At 38.3% G+C, this 19,114-nt stretch overlaps 1 protein-coding gene across 4 annotated transcripts in view; it reads left to right on the top strand.

Annotated features, from left to right (window-relative positions):
• Positions 1-19,114, top strand: part of LOC124789689 (septin-2) — a 349,469-nt gene that overhangs the window by 324,787 nt on the left and 5,568 nt on the right. For all 4 annotated transcript variants that reach the window (XM_047257158.1, XM_047257151.1, XM_047257141.1 and 1 more), the window contains exons 7-8: positions 6,008-6,164; positions 18,327-18,411. In XM_047257158.1, the coding sequence (XP_047113114.1) occupies positions 6,008-6,164; positions 18,327-18,411 (242 nt within the window). The remainder of the gene's footprint in view (positions 1-6,007; positions 6,165-18,326; positions 18,412-19,114) is intronic.

Here is a 19,114-nt window from a genome sequence, read left to right as displayed (position 1 = left end):
GTGACTCCAGTAATATTCAATTGTGTAGACACTCTCATTTGAGGCAATGGATGGACCACAATCAAACATCTCACTGCTCAACTGGACGTCTTGGTTGCTAGTGTTGACACTCTCGCCCACTAGTTGGAGTACTCAAAGGTGTGCGCCAAGTGGGTGCCTCACCTTCTGACATCCATCTGTTTGGCCCAATAAAGGATGCACTCTGCAGGAAGCAGAAATTCGTTTGTCACATCTATCCTTCCTAATGTTGCAATTTTCACACAAAATACTGTAGTACGATCTTTGGATGCAGCATTGTCATCATTCATCAACGTTTGTTTTGATATATTTGCCCTTCAGAAATAAACTCTCATCTTCAGTGTGCCACCTGTTTGTTATAATTGCACATGCCTATACACTCCACCCGAGAAAGTAAAGTCTAATGTGAAGGCACTCTTTGTATTGTCATTAACTGCTCCATTTCTCCTTTGTTTGTAGAATATTAATGGCCCAAGATGAAGTAATCCAAAACACTTCTGCCCTAAACTGATTTACTGCACTCCCTTCTTGTATTGCTATTAAAGTAAATTCCAAAAACACCCGCTTACTTTGGTAGCTTCTAACTTTAACAGCTATAGAATGGTTGCTGGTAAGTCCCTGTGTGAACTAAATTCTCTCTGATTTTTATCTTTGAGGTCGTTTCATAAGACAATTGTGGAAGGAAGCAGTGTATTGGTTGATTCAGATGAAGAGAAAATGAAGCAGTCCTGAAATTTACAAGTGTTTGATATAATATCATCAAAAATTTTGAAATCAACTGAAAAATTTGACACATGTGGCTAAAAGCAAAAAATAATTGTTTAAATAATAAACTTTTCAATATAACATGTTATGAAAATGGATTAAAAAGTGTAAAATAACTTCTTCTAGCCATATACCTCCCCCCATGAACCATGGACCTTGCCGTTGGTGGGGAGGCTTGCGTGCCTCAGCGATACAGATAGCTGTACCGTAGGTACAACCACAACGGAGGGGTACCTGTTGAGAGGCCAGACAAACGTGTGGTTCCTGAAGAGGGGCAGCAGCCTTTTCAGTAGTTGCAAGGGCAACAGTCTGGATGATTGACTGATCTGGCCTTGTAACAATAACCAAAATGGCCTTGCTGTGCTGGTACTGCGAACGGCTGAAAGCAAGGGGAAACTACGGCCGTAATTTTTCCCGAGGGCATGCAGCTTTTACTGTATGATTAAACGATGATGGCGTCCTCTTGGGTAAAATATTCCAGAGGTAAAATAGTCCCCCATTTGGATCTCCGGGAGGGGACTACTCAAGAGGATGTCGTTATCAGGAGAAAGAAAACTGGCGTTCTACGGATCGGAGCGTGGAATGTCAGATCCCTTAATCGGGCAGGTAGGTTAGAAAATTTAAAAAGGGAAATGGATAGGTTAAAGTTAGATATAGTGGGAATTAATGAAGTTCGGTGGCAGGAGGAACAAGACTTCTGGTCAGGTGAATACAGGGTTATAAACACAAAGTCAAATAGGGGTAATGCAGGAGTAGGTTTCATAATGAATAGGAAAATAGGAATGCGGGTAAGCTACTACAAACAGCATAGTGAACGCATTATTGTGGCCAAGATAGACACGAAGCCCATGCCTACTACAGTAGTACAAGTTTATATGCCAACTAGCTCTGCAGATGACGAAGAAATTGAAGAAATGTATGATGAAATAAAAGAAATTATTCAGATAGTGAAGGGAGACGAAAATTTAATAGTCATGGGTGACTGGAATTCGAGTGTAGGAAAAGGGAGAGAAGGAAACGTAGTAGGTGAATATGGATTGGGGCTAAGAAATGAAAGAGGAAGCCGTCTGTTAGAATTTTGCACAGAGCACAACTTAATCATAGCTAACACTTGGTTTAAGAATCATGATAGAAGGTTGTATACATGGAAGAACCCTGGAGATACTAAAAGGTATCAGGTAGATTATATAATGGTAAGACAGAGATTTAGGAACCAGGTTTTAAATTGTAAGACATTTCCAGCGGCAGATGTGGACTCTGACCACAATCTATTGGTTATGACCTGTAGATTAAAACTGAAGAAACTGCAAAAAGGTGGGAATTTAAGGAGATGGGACCTGGATAAACTGAAAGAACCAGAGGTTGTACAGAGTTTCAGGGAGAGCATAAGGGAACAATTGACAAGAATGAGGGAAAGAAATACAGTTGAAGAAGAATGGGTAGCTTTGAGGGATGAAGTAGTGAAGGCAGCAGAGGATCAAGTAGGTAAAAAGACGAGGGCTAGTAGAAATCCTTGGGTAACAGAAGAAATATTGAATTTAATTGATGAAAGGAGAAAATATAAAAATGCAGTAAATGAAGCAGGCAAAAAGGAGTACAAACGTCTCAAAAATGAGGTCAACAGGAAGTGCAAAATGCCTAAGCAGCGATGGCTAGAGGACAAATGTAAGGATGTAGAGGCTTATCTCACTAGGGGTAAGATAGATGCTGCCTACAGGAAAATTAAAGAGACCTTTGGAGATAAGAGAACCACTTGTATGAACATCAAGAGCTCAGATGGAAACCCAGTTCTAAGCAAAGAAGGGAAAGCAGAAAGGTGGAAGGAGTATATAGAGGGACTATACAAGGGCGATGTACTTGAGGGCAATGTTATAGAAAGGGAAGAAGATGTAGATGAAGATGAAATGGGAGATACGATACTGCGTGAAGAGTTTGATAGAGCACTGAAAGACCTAAGTCGAAACAAGGCCCCGAGAGTAGACAACATTGCATTAGAACTACTGACAGCCTTGGGAGAGCCAGTCCTGACAAAACTCTACCATCGGGTGAACAAAATGTATGAGACAGGCGAAATACCCTCAGACTTCAAGAAGAATATAATAATTCCAATCCCAAAGAAAGCAGGTGTTGACAGATGTGAAAATTACCGAACAATCAGTTTAATAAGTCACAGCTGCAAAATACTAACTCGAATTCTTTACAGACGAATGGAAAAACTAGTAGAAGCTGACCTTGGGGAAGATCAGTTTGGATTCCGTGGAAATATTGGAACACGTGAGGCAATACTGACCTTACGACTTATCTTAGAAGAAAGATTAAGGAAAGGCAAACCTACGTTTCTAGCATTTGTAGACTTAGAGAAAGCTTTTGACAAAGTTGACTGGAATACTCTCTTTCAAATTCTAAAGGTGGTAGGGGTAAAATACAGGGAGTGAAAGGCTATTTACAATTTGTACAGAAACCAGATGGCAGTTATAAGAGTCGAGGGACAAGAAAGGGAAGCAGTGGTTGGAAAGGGAGTAAGACAGGATTGTAGCCTCTCCCCGATGTTATTCAATCTGTATATTGAGCAAGCAGTAAAGGAAACAAAAGAAAAATTCAGAGTAGGTATTAAAATCCATGGAGAAGAAATAAAAATGTTGAGGTTCGCCGATGACATTGTAATTCTGTCAGAGACAGCAAAGGACTTGGAAGAGCAGTTGAACGGAATGGATGGTGTCTTGAAGGGAGGATATAAGATGAACATCAACAAAAGCAAAACGAGGATAATGGAATGTAGTCGAGTTAAGTCGGGTGATGTTGAGGGTATTAGATTAGGAAATGAGACACTTAAAGTAGTAAAGGAGTTTTGCTATTTGGGGAGCAAAATAACTGATGATGGTCGAAGTAGAGAGGATATCAAATGTAGACTGACAATGGCAAGGAAAGCGGTAAATAGTTTGGACAAGAAGAGAATAGAAGCTTTCGAAATGTGGTGCTACAGAAGAATGCTGAAGATTAGATGAGTAGATCACATAACTAATGAGGAAGTATGGAATAGGATTGGGGAGAAGAGAAGTTTGTGGCACAACTTGACCAGAAGAAGGGATCGGTTGGTAGGACATGTTCTGAGACATCAAGGGATCACCAATTTAGTATTGGAGGGCAGCGTGGAGGGTAAAAATCGTAGGGGGAGACCAAGAGATGAATACACTAAGCAGATTCAGAAGGATGTAGATTGCAGTAGGTACTGGGAGATGAAGAAGCTTGCACAGGATAGAGTAGCATGGAGAGCTGCATCAAACCAGTCTCAGGACTGAAGACCACAACAACAACAACAACTAGCCATATACAGATTCCTAACTCCACACAGGTAGTCCTGAAAATTTGTGCTTTTGTATTTCTAATATCTGTGAAAATATTTGCAGAATTTGAAACTAAAAACATGGGACACATGAAGTATATATTTGATGCATGAATAGTTCACTTCCTTACTATTGTCTCTTGCACGAGCCCCAAATTTTTTGTTTTAAATTCTACAAGTATTTTTATAGCTATAAAAAAGCACACACACACATTTTCTGGACTATCTGTAAGGGGTTAGAAATATAATTATGAAATAATTATGAAATATCCGCCTCAATTGCACAATCTATGTGGTGTTTACCTAGGTTTCTGTGTGGTTAACCACGCCTTCTTCAGAACAAATATAAAACAGCTTGCCTAAATAGGCATAGTCAAATGCTAAAATCAACACCTACAGTGGTAAGACCCCATAAAATTTTTTTACAAATACACGGTACACACAGGGTTGAGATAAGCAATATTATTGATTTGGTACATATGTGTATTTGTAAAAATCTTTTATGGGGTCTTACCGCTGTAGGTGTTGATTTTAGCCTTTGAATCTGCCTATTTAGGAAAGCTGTTTTACATTTGTTCTGAAGAAGGCATGGTTACCCAGGTAAACACCAGGTAGTTTGTGCAATTGAGGCGGATATTTCATAATTATATCGATACTTATGATTGCTGATGTGCTGCAATGCTGAAACTTCTTAGGTTAGAAATATGTATGGGGCTAGAAGAAATTATTTTACACTTTTTGTTCATTTAAAAAATGTATTGTATTAACAAGTTTTTTATTTAAATAATTTTTATTCCTGTATTTGTGTTTGCAAAATGCATGAAATTCGCATTTTCCAACATTGCAAGTGGGCTGTCATCAATGGAACTCAGAACCCAACATGGGATCCTACCGCACACCATGTTGAAATTTTTCAAATTCTGAGTGCCTATTGCTGTTTGATTGAGATGGAACTGATGGTATGCGCTTTGAATGAAGCAAATAGGTTAAACCCTTAAACCTGCTGCAGCTACTAAATTTTTGCGTGAGAATATGGTTCACACAATCAAAAGCTTTAGCCAAGCTACAAAATATTCCCAATGGTCATATTTTCCTTTTTACTGAATCTGCTATATCATCCATCCAAAATTAATATAATCTGTTCAGTTGACAACACTTTTTCAAATTATATTATTTGCATTTATCAGGTCTATTGTGCATGGATTTCTCAAAAGAAAATTAAAATACTGGTAATAATGGGATCTCCTTTTATGTGATGTGGTTTGACAGTAGTAAGTTAAAGTTTGTCTGGGAAGACGTATTACCTAAGCAATTGTCTTGTATAGTACTAAGTTCAGTTGAACAACAGTCGATTAATTCGTTTCTGATTTCATCAGAACTACTTCAACATTTATTTTTAAGAGAATAGATAACATTGAAATCCACCTTTAAAGAAATTTCTTCATTTTTCCTGGTCAGTCTTGCCTCCTCATTTCACTGTATGTTCAGAGTAGTTCTTATCTTGTTGCTGAAGCAATTTATTTTCTTCTTGGAGTTACCAACATTTTCAGTCAGATCACTTAGTCTGGAATCTTATGGTATAGTTAGTAATATAATTTAATCCTGTGCTCACCTGTGCTAAGCAGAGCCTTTGTATTTATGGAACAAGAAGACTGAATGAATGTATGAATCAGTCAACCAACCAACCATTGGTGAAATGTTGTGAAGATGAGATGGACTAAGATATTAACTTTTTTGTCTTGTACTACAATTATTTTGTCCCCATGCTTTGTGTTAAGGGTATTCTTACAGCTTACTAAACTTCCTTAAGTAGTATTATGCTAGTGAAATTGCATTATTTTTTTTATTTTTGTTAATATTCAAATATTTCTCCTTTTTCAGTTGAAAATCCAAAACATAGTGACTTCATTAAACTACGAACAATGCTTATTTCTACCCACATGCAGGATCTGAAAGATGTGACACAAGATGTTCACTATGAGAACTTTCGTGCACAATGCATTTCTCAGATATCGCAGCAGGCAATCAGAGAGCGGAGGTATTACAGCAAATTTCAATATGTGTATACTGTAGTATTTCACATTTGCTCCCTTCGTAAATCAACCAGTGTGTGACAGTATTATCTTTGTTGTAAATATTGCTAAATAAGCGAATGTCAGTATATACTGCTCTGTGATTAAAGTATTGCATCCAGACATTGCCCTGTGAATTCTCTGGTTAAAAGTTGTGTACATGTGGATGAATTTAAGATAGTTGAGTGTCTAGAAAACAGAAGTAGCAAACATTGCTACATCTTGTGTGTGTGTGTGTGTGTGTGTGTGTGTGTGTGAGAGAGAGAGAGAGAGAGAGAGAGAGAGAGAGAGAGAGAGAGAGAGAGAGAGAGAGACTGTGGAAGATAATCTTACAGACTATGTTCTCTCCATTTTTAGTAACAACTGTCTATTTACAATTTCCAGAGTTGCCCTTTTTATAAGCAGAGTTATTGGAACCTTTTCCTCTATATTATATTTCATTTTGTGCAATATTGGGATAATTATTAAGTATCTTTGGAAAGCCTTCCCATTACATCAAGGTAGAAAATAAAAAAAAAGGCCTCATTAATCACTCTTTCTACAAATTATCTGAAAACCTAGATTCAAGAATCAAAAGGTTCTGTTAGCTACATGGCAAGTAGAAACATTTGTTAAAAAGCTGTATGAGAAATAGTAATCTATACACATTATATTTTAATGTCTCCTACCGAATTTTTCTGTTCATGTGTTATGGCTGATCCCAGTAACTACTATAGGGATTTTTATATGATTTTTGCTAATTGACAGACTGATTCAGGAGGAAAGGTTTTGTGTTTCTGTACATATTTAAAGAATTTGCCAGCTGTACATACTTAGTGATACACAAGCAAAGGCAAGACAGGTTGCTAATGTAGCACAAATAGTATTTAGTACCTATAAATGTAAAACATATCTTCTTTGAAAAATACCACTGCAATCAAGTAAATATAAGCTATTAATGGCAGGTGAACAGCAGCTATATAACTAGAGGAGGCAACAGCTTTTTTCAAAGAAAGAAAGAAACAAACAAACAAACAAAGAAAATTTGGAAGAGTTCAGGATGAAATAGTATTTGATGCTTCTGTACTTATTGATGTTACATCACTGTGTATTAGATCCTTACTTATTTTGGCTACAATAAAAATTTTAATGGCTTTAGGACATAGTTGCACAGAAATGTTAAGAGAGAAACCATGTTCTATAAGATTTATGACCAAGTAGTCTATAAAAAAACCCAGAATGTTCCATGATCTCCCTAACAAAGCTGAGGTGTATCCACACATGGTTCATGTCTACTTTAATTGCCGGCCGCAGTGGCCGTGCGGTTCTAGGCATTCCAGTACGGAGCCGCGCTGCTGCTACGGTCGCAGGTTCGAATCCTGCCTCGGGCATGGGTGTGTGTGATGTCCTTAGGTTAGTTAGGTTTAAGTAGTTCTAAGTTCTAGGGGACTGATGACCACAGCAGTTGAGTCCCATAGTGCTCAGAGCCATTTGAACCATCTGCTTTAATTACACAACCATGTTAGAATTCGCCATTGCTTAATAGTCTGATAAATTAGTTTAATAAGCTCATAGGTGTCAAAATAAACCTCTGTTCTTTAAATCTGCTTGATAATTATTGCCACTGGAAATCAAGTTCAAATGATTTGATAATTATCTTGTAAACAGTGTGTCTGAATGTGATACTCCCAGCAATTATTCACTTTGACCCTACTTGGTATGATACACTTCATTTGTGATATAATTCAGTGACTTACGTTGGTCCAGTCACATTAATGTGACCATCTGTCAAAAGCCTAAATAATCGCCTTTAGCATTGCAGACTGCTGTGAGATGTGCAGGAAGGGGGTCAGAGAGGTTCTGGAAGGTACCATCAGGAATGTGAAACCATGCTGATTCCAGTACCATGGCCAGCTGTGCTCGGTTTCTCAGTTGAAAATCCATAGCTCAAACAGCCTGATCGAGGTGGCCACAGATTCTCAGTTAGGTTTAAATCCTGGGTGTTTAGTGGCCAAGGGAGTACATAAAACTCATCCTGGTGCTCTTCAAAACCATGTGCACACACAACGAGCATTGTAGCATGTTGTATTATCCTGCAGCACATGAAGGAACGAAAATAATCAATTATTGATAATATAATGTACATGGATGGATAGAAAGTCTACTCACCGGGCAGCGGCAGAGGAAAACACACACACACACACACACACACACACACACACACACACACACACACACACACAAAGATACTTAACTTTTAAAGAAGAGTTGAATGGGAAGAAAGAGGGTGAAGCAAAAGGACTGGAGAGGTTTAGAGAAAGGGGTACAGTTCAGAAAAGTCACCCACAACCCCAGGTCAGGAGAGACTTACCATACGGGATGAGAAGGAAAGACTAACAAGCCGTCTGTCCACATGAATGGCCACTGACAAACCGTGGCCAAGAAAAAAGCTGGACCATCCAGTTGCTGAGCATGCTGCCCAACACAACATTCTTCATTTTAATGACTGCTTCACAGCCTGTGACACCTGGCTACCAACACCAACTTTCTTGAATTACCACCACTTTACCATTCCCCATGCATACGCTGCTCTCCCTCCCCCTCCCTGCCCCAGCTACCCCCACCACTCAACTTGCTACTCCTATCGTGCACAATTGCTCGCAGTCTGGCCTCTGGCCTTGGCAGCCAACTGTGGTCGTGTGTGTGTGAGTTGTGTGTTGGCTAATTCCAATGAAGGTCTTTTTGGCCAAAAGCTTCTTATTTGACAACATTTTTGTTGGCCTGTCTGTGACTCGGCATCTCCGCTATATGGGAGTAATAGTTTGCCTGTTCCATAACATGCTCATACGAATATGTAGACCAAAATACGCACATGATCTGTGCGGCTTGGGAAATGTTTTGTGCTGTACTTAACAGTACTGGTACCTTCAGGTAGTCTTGAAGAAGCCATAAAATTACAAAATCTTAAAATTCCATTACTTATTTGCCTCTCATACCCAGCAAGTGAGGCGGGATAGTAGTTAGCACACTGGATTTGCATTCAGGATGACAGTTCAAATCCCCATCCAGATTTAGGTTTTCCATTTTTCTGCAAATTACTCGAAGCAAATTCCAGGATGGTTACTATGAAAAAAGCATGGCCAATTTCCTTTCTCATCCTTCCATAATCCTAACTTGTTCCCCATCTCTAATGGCTGTACTGTTGATGGGATGATACACTCGGATCTTCCTTCCTCTCAAGTAAACATGACCTTTCCATGGATACTATGATTTAGTTGTGCTTTTCAACTATTAGCATCTCTTCACCTTGCAATGACAGATTTATGTTACTGAGATGCTTAGCTAGGAACTGAAACTGAATTTATTCCCCTTTCATTTCAAGGAAGACTTCTATTTCCTCAGAAATGGCAAAGAAAACATCAATAATTTTCCCCTGACCAAGCCAATAAATTCTCCAACTAAGGCAATGAATTTTGTGCTGTGTTAAGGTTATGTCCTACTCTGCTTCCATATCTTTCAGTGTGATGTGGTTAACGTTACTGTTGACTGTTCTTCTTCCAATACGGTCACTTTTTTAGTTTCATTCTCGTGGTCTGGCTACTCCATACCATGACTGTGCACAAATTTATTCCTCTTGACTTTGTATCCAGGCAGTGTGATGCTGTAAGAGTGTGCCACACCACTTCTAACTACTGAATGATGAATCTTTCTTCAGCTGTAATCATCTGTATTGTTCGTACTATTTATATCAGTTGTGAAGACACATCCAAATATTAGTAACTTATAAACTTAAATGCATCAATCAATATATCCAATCACATTGAACTCAACCTAATATCTAAGATTTACAATCTTCATTTGTCTTGAGCATTTACATTACTGTACGTCAGTTTTCCGTGAGGCATTCATGACACCTTCAAGGAGCATCACCAAGGCGAAAACGTCCATGTCCAGCAAGTGCTACTGCACCCACTACATTACGCCCTGTCACTGCGTGTGCACTGTCTCCACAGATCACAAATTGGGTTGCACAGAGCGGATATTTATCCAATACATAAAATGTTTCTTATAAATATGAACCATCTTTTCATGAGGGGTCTCGCGAATAAAACGTGTTGCACTAAAAGTTGTTGTTGACAATATTCTTTCTCCTAATAACTTTCTTATAAATCTGTTTTATGATATTTTTTTTTTAATTATCTACATTCTGACATTGGTGGACTATTCCTTTGTTGAAATCCAACCAGTCATTAAATCTTCAATAGATTACTTTATGTGTCACTAACAGAGCTTTCGAAATGCAACAGTGACAATAACAAACGTAATTGTTGGATTCAAATTAATGATATCATTAAAATAGAAGGAAACATTCCACGTGGGAAAAATTATATATAAAAACAAAGATGAGGTGACTTACCGAACGAAAGCGCTGGCAGGTCGATAGACACACAAACAAACACAAACATACACACAAAATTCAAGCTTTCGCAACAAACTGTTGCCTCATCAGGAAAGAGGGAAGGAGAGGGGAAGACGAAAGGAAGTGGGTTTTAAGGGAGAGGGTAAGGAGTCATTCCAATCCCGGGAGCGGAAAGACTTACCTTAGGGGGAAAAAAGGACAGGTATACACTCGCACACACGCACATATCCATCCACACATACAGACACAAGCAGACATATTGGTCTTTAAATATGTCTGCTTGTGTCTGTATGTGTGGATGGATATGTGCGTGTGTGCGAGTGTATACCTGTCCTTTCCACTTCCTTTCGTCTTCCCCTCTCCTTCCCTCTTTCCTGATGAGGCAACAGTTTGTTGCGAAAGCTTGAATTTTGTGTGTATGTTTGTGTTTGTTTGTGTGTCTATCGACCTGCCTGCGCTTTCGTTCGGTAAGTCACCTCATCTTTGTTTTTATATATAACAGAGCTTTTATATCTTTTAACTTTGGTTGTGTGCTATATGAATATATACATGAGGAGCTTCTGGGCTTCCTAATAATAACTTCCTCTATGTTCATTAAAACTTCAGCTTGGTCAAGAATATCATTCCCAGTGTCTTAAAAACAACCTAAATACCTTTGTCAGTGTTAATATTCTCAGTTTCAATAGAGCAACTGGGTGTCCATTGCTGCCACTGACTGACTTAAGTTGGTTGGTTGATATAGAGGAGAGGACCAAACAGCAAGGTCATTGGTCCCACCGGATTAGGGAGGGAAATCTGCCATGCCCTTTCAAAGGAACCATCACCGTTTTTGCCTGAAGCAATTTAAGGAAATCAAGGAAAATCTAAATCAGGATTGCTGGACACGGATTTGAACCATCATCCTGTCAAATACGAGTCCAGTGTGCTAAGCACTGTGCTGCCTCGCTCAGTCTACTAAGTGTGCCCTCAATGACATAAAATTAAAATGAAAATTTGCATTGGTCGCATGTGATGACAATGCACTTTTCTTTTGCAGTCTCTTTCTGAATCGGGAGATTTTTTCTGCCGTAAACTCAACATTTTGTTATTACCTTGTTGAATAACACCAAGACCACCATGACCACGACCACCACCATCACCACCATGTCTTCATTATGTTTTACCATTTATTTTCAGTGGAGGGTTTTCTTTGTTGGATAAATAACAATAAATTTCAGTAATAATTTTTTTTTACTGTCCCACTGTCTGTGCATAATATATTGCAAGTTCTCCGAATTCTACTTGTGAAAAAGCCTCTTCAATAAATGCATTCTTAGCCTCATGCTCACCAATTTCTGATTATAAAGTAAAGGCAGAAAACTCTTCTGGGTATTTCTCTCTCTCTCTCTCTCTCTCTCTCTCTCTCTCTCTCTCTCTCTCTCTCTCTCACCCTCACCCTCACCCTCCTCTTTTCTCTCTCTCTCTCTCTCAACCATTGCTAATTCGGGTATCTTTCTGTGCATAAAGCACTAATCTCATGTCTTCATCATTTTCATTTATTGTGAATAATAGGCTGTTATTCCAGACACTACTATTTTTGTAATTCTTTTTCTATTGCAGCTTTCTTTGCCTGAGATATGAAATATGTGGCTTTATCTTCATCTTACAAGGTGCTGCTGCTACAACTATGGTTTCCTGTGAGAAAGGTTACTTACATCTACATCTACATCTACATCTACATGGATATTCTGCAAATCACATTTATGTGCCTGGTAGAGGGTTCATTGAACCACTGTCACAATTCTCTATTATTCCAATCTCGTATAGCGCGTGGAAAGAATGAACACCTATATCTTTCCATACGAGTTCTGATTTCCCTTATTTTATCGTGGTGATCGTTCCTCCCTATGAAAAACAAAATATTTTCACATTCGGAGGAGAAAGTTGGTGAATGGAATTTCGTGAGAACATTCCGTCGCAACGAAAAATACCTTTCTTTTAATGATGTCCAGTCCAAATCCTGTATCGTTTCTGTGACACTCTCTCCCATATTTCACGATAATACAAAACGTGCTGCCTTTCTTTGAACTTTTTCTATGTACACCCTGAGTCCTATCTGGTAAGGATCCCAAACTGCGCAGCAGTATTCTAAACGAGGACGGACAAGCGTATTGTAGGCAGTCTCATTAGTAGGTCTTACACCTGCAAAAGAATATGGTGAACTCGCTTGATGCACCTACTCCATTTCTTTTCCACAACTATCTCCCATTTTATTTCTTGTGACAAATCACTTTCTTCTTTTTGTGTTGGTATGTAATATTCATTCTGATTAGTGATTATTCATACTTTCTTATATTAGTCTTCTCCTTTAACCACAGCCTGGCAGTTCAGTTTTGTGGAAAATCAGATACCAAAAGTGAATGAGGATCCATCTTATTATATTCGTGTCATAAAATCCCGTTTCTCCTGTAATCATTTCAGTGTTAATCATTCATCAATCCCTGCCTCCATAGCTGACAGTCATCATGGCTGCCAAAGATTTTCCCTTGGTGGGAGGACTGATTTGAAGTGCATTCAGTCTTGCAATGACAGCTGAGGAGCTACGTGACCGATTAGTAGGGTTTCCGAGGTCAATAAACACGGCGACAACTGGAAGAGCAGTTTCCTGTACACGTTCCCCTCTACAACACATCAAGTGATGCTATTGGCAGAGAGAGAGAGAGAGAGAGAGAGAGAGAGAGAGAGAGAGAGACAAAAGTTGTTCAGGTGTGATTGGCCTATCTAGGTCCAGAATGTGGAACTTTAACTTAATTTTAACCAATTTGATCTCATTGTAATGTCCTCTTGTAAATTAGGTCTGCAGCATCCATTGTAGATATTTACTCATCAGTCTTCACTTATAACAGCTCCTGACATCCTATTTGTTTACCATACTCTCCAAAAATGACCTATCTTTAAAACCACTATGAAAACAAGGTATTTTTGTGCCTGTATTATAACCACTCTGTACAAATTCTTCAAAACACCACAAAGCTGACTTATTGAATCTACTAATAGTTAAGTTATCTTGTTCATACCATTACTTCCTGTCCATCCTTCGCAAGACTGATGTAAAAATGACAAAAGGCTCGAGGAACTTCACTGAATATTTGCTAAACACTCTTTTGCCAGATGAATCTGAAAATACAGGTAACAACCGTCAACCAAAGCTCCATGAGCAGATAAGTTCTGAATATAGTAACAATGATGTTCTGTTCCTATTTCCTCAGGATGAAGTAGTGGTTTTGATTGCCATTCTTAAACATGGCAAGGCACTGGGTCCAGATGGTATCTGTTTGGAAGTGATACAGAAAGTAGTTTGAATGATTGTGCCATTCTTAATACATGTGTTGAACAAGATACTGAGATACAGCAGGGCACCAGACACCTGGAAACCTGCATTTGCAATTAGTGTGACAAAAGGCCTCGATAAGGATCCCACACTCGATAAGGATCCCACAGAGCTGAAGAGCTATAGACAAATATGTTTAATACATTAGCACAAGTTCACGAGTGTCTTCTATGCATGTGTCTTTAAGAACACTGAGTGCTCCAGGGTCTCAGCGCATGCCAGTTTGGCTTTTGCAAAGGTAAATCAGTAGATTATACCATTAATCAGGCTCTTAAAATTGTAGACAGGGCAAACAGGAAATATTGTGCATAGTTGTGATCAACATCACAGGCACATTCGATAACTTACAGTGGCCTGCTATTTTGCCTAAGAAGTCTTCAGATCCCAAAATCCCTTCTATAAGGGTCACACAGTTGAGTGGCTTGCTGCACAGCAAAAGGTAAACAAAAAATAAATAAAAAACAAAGGGCTGTCCACAAGGCTCAATATATGGACATTATATTTTGGGACCTAACGATTGAGCTGCTGCTGGGACTGCTAGTTGGGGCTGATGAAGCAAATGGAGTTATGGCTTATGTTGATTATATCTTGGTAGTGATCTCTGGAGATTATAGACATGCAAGCTTGTAGAAAATGCAAACCACATGCTCTCGAGGAAGCATGGATGGTGTAGAAGCAATGCATTAACAATAGGTGCAAATAAAACTACATACATGCTGCTTGAGGGCAAAATCTCCCTAAACAGGAATCCAACTTTCATGTTAGATAACAACCCAATTACAAGAAGCACTGTATGCAGGTACTTAAAGTGTTTGCTCAACAACAGAAGATACTCTCAGTTCCTGTAGGTATGGTCTGCTTAAAGGCTGCGAAAATGATGTACAAAATTGCCATTTCTGTCATTGCCAGCTTATTCCTGGAGACTGTTCAACTTAATCACAATGCAATACTGATTTCAAAAAAGGATATTTGTGCTGTGAGCTGTACAATTGTATGTTTAGTCTCTACCAGATGATCACATTGTGCCAATTTGGTCACTGAGACATCAACATGAGTTCTCTATAATGCCCCTCAAAAACCACTGTAGTGCAGTTCTGCCTCTGAGATATGGACAGTTATAAGACAACATAGGCTTGAGGGAAGACATCAAGGAAGAAGGGATTACTGCCACAGGTCCCATGCAAGTGCAGGAGAATGTCTCCAATGGCATAATACTGCTCCCACCAGCTTGTGTCTGGATGACAATTGACCTAGTGTAGCAAAAATGAAATTCACCTGAAGAGTTGACATGTTTCCACTGATCAACGATGGTTCTGTGCCTACTGCAGTCATAATTGATGATGTTATTAGGTGCACCCACATTGTGCTCTTTTGGCAAAGATGCCACAGATCATCTAGTCTACTTATGAGCAGACGAGAGACTAAATCCCACATTCTGTGAAAAGTCATGGATGTCCAACTATTTAGCTCCTAGTGGTAGTGTGCTGTCCCCTACCTCTTTCCATAGATACTCAAGAAAGTAGCATGTGAACATTCGACCAGCTTCAACATTATTGAGATATTCATTCACAGGCTCTGCGTAATAATAATCTGCTCTTTGTCAAAGTCATTTATCTCAATGGAATTTCTCATTTGCAGCCCATGTCGTTGCTATGGTGATCTCCCATCCATGTCAGCTCTGCTTAAATACTTTTGTTACTGCATCATGTGCCTGCAACTCCACCACACGGCGTCCAGTGTTGCAATGGGTAGTTGTCATAATGTTGTGGCTTATCAGTGTATTACTTTCATGATAAAATTGATGTTTCTAGGTCAGTTTATTATCTATAAAATGTGCCTAAAAACTTGCGAATTGGGCTTGAGTTGCCATCAGACTTTTATTCTTCACATTTTGTTCATTTTGTCCAACAGGCTGAAAGTACATTACTTTGGTTTTCAATAGGTTAATAATTAAATTTTCACTTTCAAAAGATGATGTTTTCACTATGAAGTTCTGAACTTCTTTTGAAGATTACCAAGGACCAGATGTACATGGTGACGAACAGTTCATTTTTTAGGACTTGGGAGGCCACTTCAATGTCAATGGTCCCAATGTTGAGCTGTGTGCTAAACCAAATTTTAGGGCTCATTCTGGATCTTTTCCTGTCAGTGATGTTACCTTTATTCACAATATTTCAGTGTTTTGTTGTCTATTTGTCATATATGACTAGAAATGTCAAAATACTTCCTCAAGATGAAGACTAAAAGCTTCCAGCTATGCACTTGATTCAGTCAATTTTTTGAAGAGTATTGTATATAAAGTACATTGATAATGATATTGTTCCAATTTCCCTGAAACCATGTTGGAAATCCCCTAATGTATCCTTACCATCTAGCACGTATTTTATTATAATTCTTTTTGACATATTAATTTAAGGTGGAAACTGAGGAAATAGGTCTGCAGTTTCAGATAAGTTTGTCATTTCCACATTTAAACAGTGGCTTGACAATTATCAATTTCGCATTACTGGGAAATACACCTTTCCTGGCCAATAGACAATTAAATGAACCAGTGATGATCTGTGATATAACCATTTACAACATCTGATAAAATAATGTTTCTGTAAATAGTAATTAAGTGATCTTTATTTGTGTAGCTTACTTTTTAAAATAGGAATAGAGAAACTCTGTCTCACCCTCAGAACTTTTTTTCTTCACCTTTTTTATCAGCTGGAGAACAGGCTTTGTATCTATGAGGGTACTTCAAAAAATAGGTTACACATTACTACGGTAGGCCAAGTTAGTTGTACTAAATGCTGCACTAAACGTCAAAGTGCTACAGATACATGACACTTTTTTCCAACATAGTCACCAAGGCTCCGTTAACAAGTCAGAAAATTCTGCCATTTGAGAAATGCTGCATGAATGTCCTCATTGTTGGAAAATCTTTTTCTCCCAGATGTTTCTCCTTGATTCCACGAATATTGTCATCTGTGGTCAATGTCAATGGCCTTCCTTCCCAATCACCATCACCCATGTCTGTGCAGCCTTAATCAAATTGTTGGTACCATTTCTCTATGGCTGGTCACAAAATTGCATTTGATCCATATACTGCCAGAAATTCACAGTGAATCTGTGCACAATTTAGAATGGTACTGTCCAGGGTATTTCAACTTTGAAATAAGTTTCCAGTGGATTGTGCCATTTCATTTGAACATTGTGATTGTCCATACTGCAGCAGAACTGTCTCTGCAAGAAGCTACGAACATGTACTCTCTTCTGACAAAGTCCTAGTTCTGTTGCACAGAGGTCTTAGCATGGTACAATATTCCTGAAGTTCCTAGGAACCTCAGGAATCTGTCACAGTTATAATCGATGAGTTGGGGGTGCACTGTTTTTTTTAAAAAAAGTCACTTTCCACGACATCTATAAAATAATCATTCAAAAAAATTATTTACTGTAACTGGATCACTTACATGTTAACTTTTTAAGTTATTTTTATATCATTGATTTTATTTCTAGATGGGTTGTTCTTCAGTCCTTTGACTATAGATCGGCAAGATTTTACAAAACAATCTGACCTTTGTCTCTGAGAGTTTTTAGTTCCTCTATTTTTGTGTTTGTTTTTTCTGGTGTTTATACTGCCTGTAACAGCTCTTTATGCATATTTAAATTTGTATATCTATGTAGCCCATACATTCTTCCATTTTTCCCTTTCAGCTGTTTAGTATTAATATCTAATGTTACATGTTTCATGTACAACATTGATGTTTTGTTTAGATTTACTTCCATTAAAGGAAATGTGCTGTCAGTGTGTCCAGTTTACTGTCTACTTCTTTAGTCTGATACACTGCTTGCCAGGTTTCCTACCACAAGCTGTGTCTAAGTCAATGTTAGTCTCGGAGAGTATTTTCTTGTACCTCCGTACTTTCTTACATCCATCATTGCACCCTATTTCTAATATTTGGCTTGAGCTGTCAGAGATATGACCATTTGTAGTATCTACTAAGATAATGTTTTCACAATTAGTAATTATGTGATTTATTGCTGTGGCACTTGTATTACTTATTCTAGGTGGATACATACGAGGAACAGTTTGAGTCTGTACAACAGAATACCCCTAAATTTTCTTACATCCATCATTGCAATCTATTTCTAATATCTGGTGTAAGCTGTCTGAGATATGACCATTTGGAGTATCTACTAAGATAATGTTTTCACAATTAGTAATTATGTGCTGTGGCACTTGTGTTACTAATTCTATGTGGATACATGCAAGGAACAGTTTGAGTCCATACTGTAGGATGCAGTCTGTGAAGTATCTGATTTTTTATATGCCCTCCAAGGCATTAACGTTTATTCATCTGTATCTGGTTTCAGCAAACTGAAGAGAGATTCTGGTCCCGCATATGAACCGGTAACCATCAGCGACACTGATCGTCTCCTTTTACAAAAGGATGAAGAGGTGAGTTCCGTGTAGAGCTTAGGTTTGTTAAACAATGGTTGGTAATATTGGGATATTTTTCTACAGCAATTTGGAAATGTAAAATGAGGAAGTGATTTATAGAAAACTTCACATATGAGAGAGAGAGAGAGAGAGAGAGAGAGAGAGAGAGAGAGAGAGAGAAAATATGGACATGCGTAACTGCATAATCACTTATACTCAGTTAAAAGCTGGATCCATCTTTGTTTGTTTTTATTTGTATCAGTTTCTTTCATGGAAATGCTTCTGATTGTATGGTGCCTCTTAACCCTCTGAAAGACAGTTAAATATGAAGCTCCCTTAGAGGTGTAGTGACTTTGTAGGCTCTTGACAACATTTTTTAACAACTGGTGAATGCAGTGTTTCATGGGCAAACAACACTTATTTATAAGACAATGACAGAATTATCCAACCTTTGGATCTGTTGTATATTAGAAACATAATGTTCATAGAATACTGAAACTGTGTTAAGATCAGAGATGGTTTGCAATTTTCAATAGAAACACGATAGGCTAAAGCTCTGTAGCATACATGAGAGTTTTGCAAGAAGAAAACTTTCTGTTACTAATACAGCTTAAACTATAAAAAAAAGAAAAAGAAGCAAAGGAAATATGTTATTTTGGTGGCACTATAGCGTTTCTAACGAAGTAGTAACACATTTTGGTGATAAAAAAGACTCCCTCTT

The sequence above is a fragment of the Schistocerca piceifrons genome, chromosome 1 (genome assembly GCF_021461385.2).
Source record: "Schistocerca piceifrons isolate TAMUIC-IGC-003096 chromosome 1, iqSchPice1.1, whole genome shotgun sequence".
In the NCBI taxonomy this organism is placed as follows: Eukaryota; Metazoa; Arthropoda; class Insecta; order Orthoptera; family Acrididae; genus Schistocerca; species Schistocerca piceifrons.
This window is presented reverse-complemented; position numbering and strand designations above follow the sequence as displayed.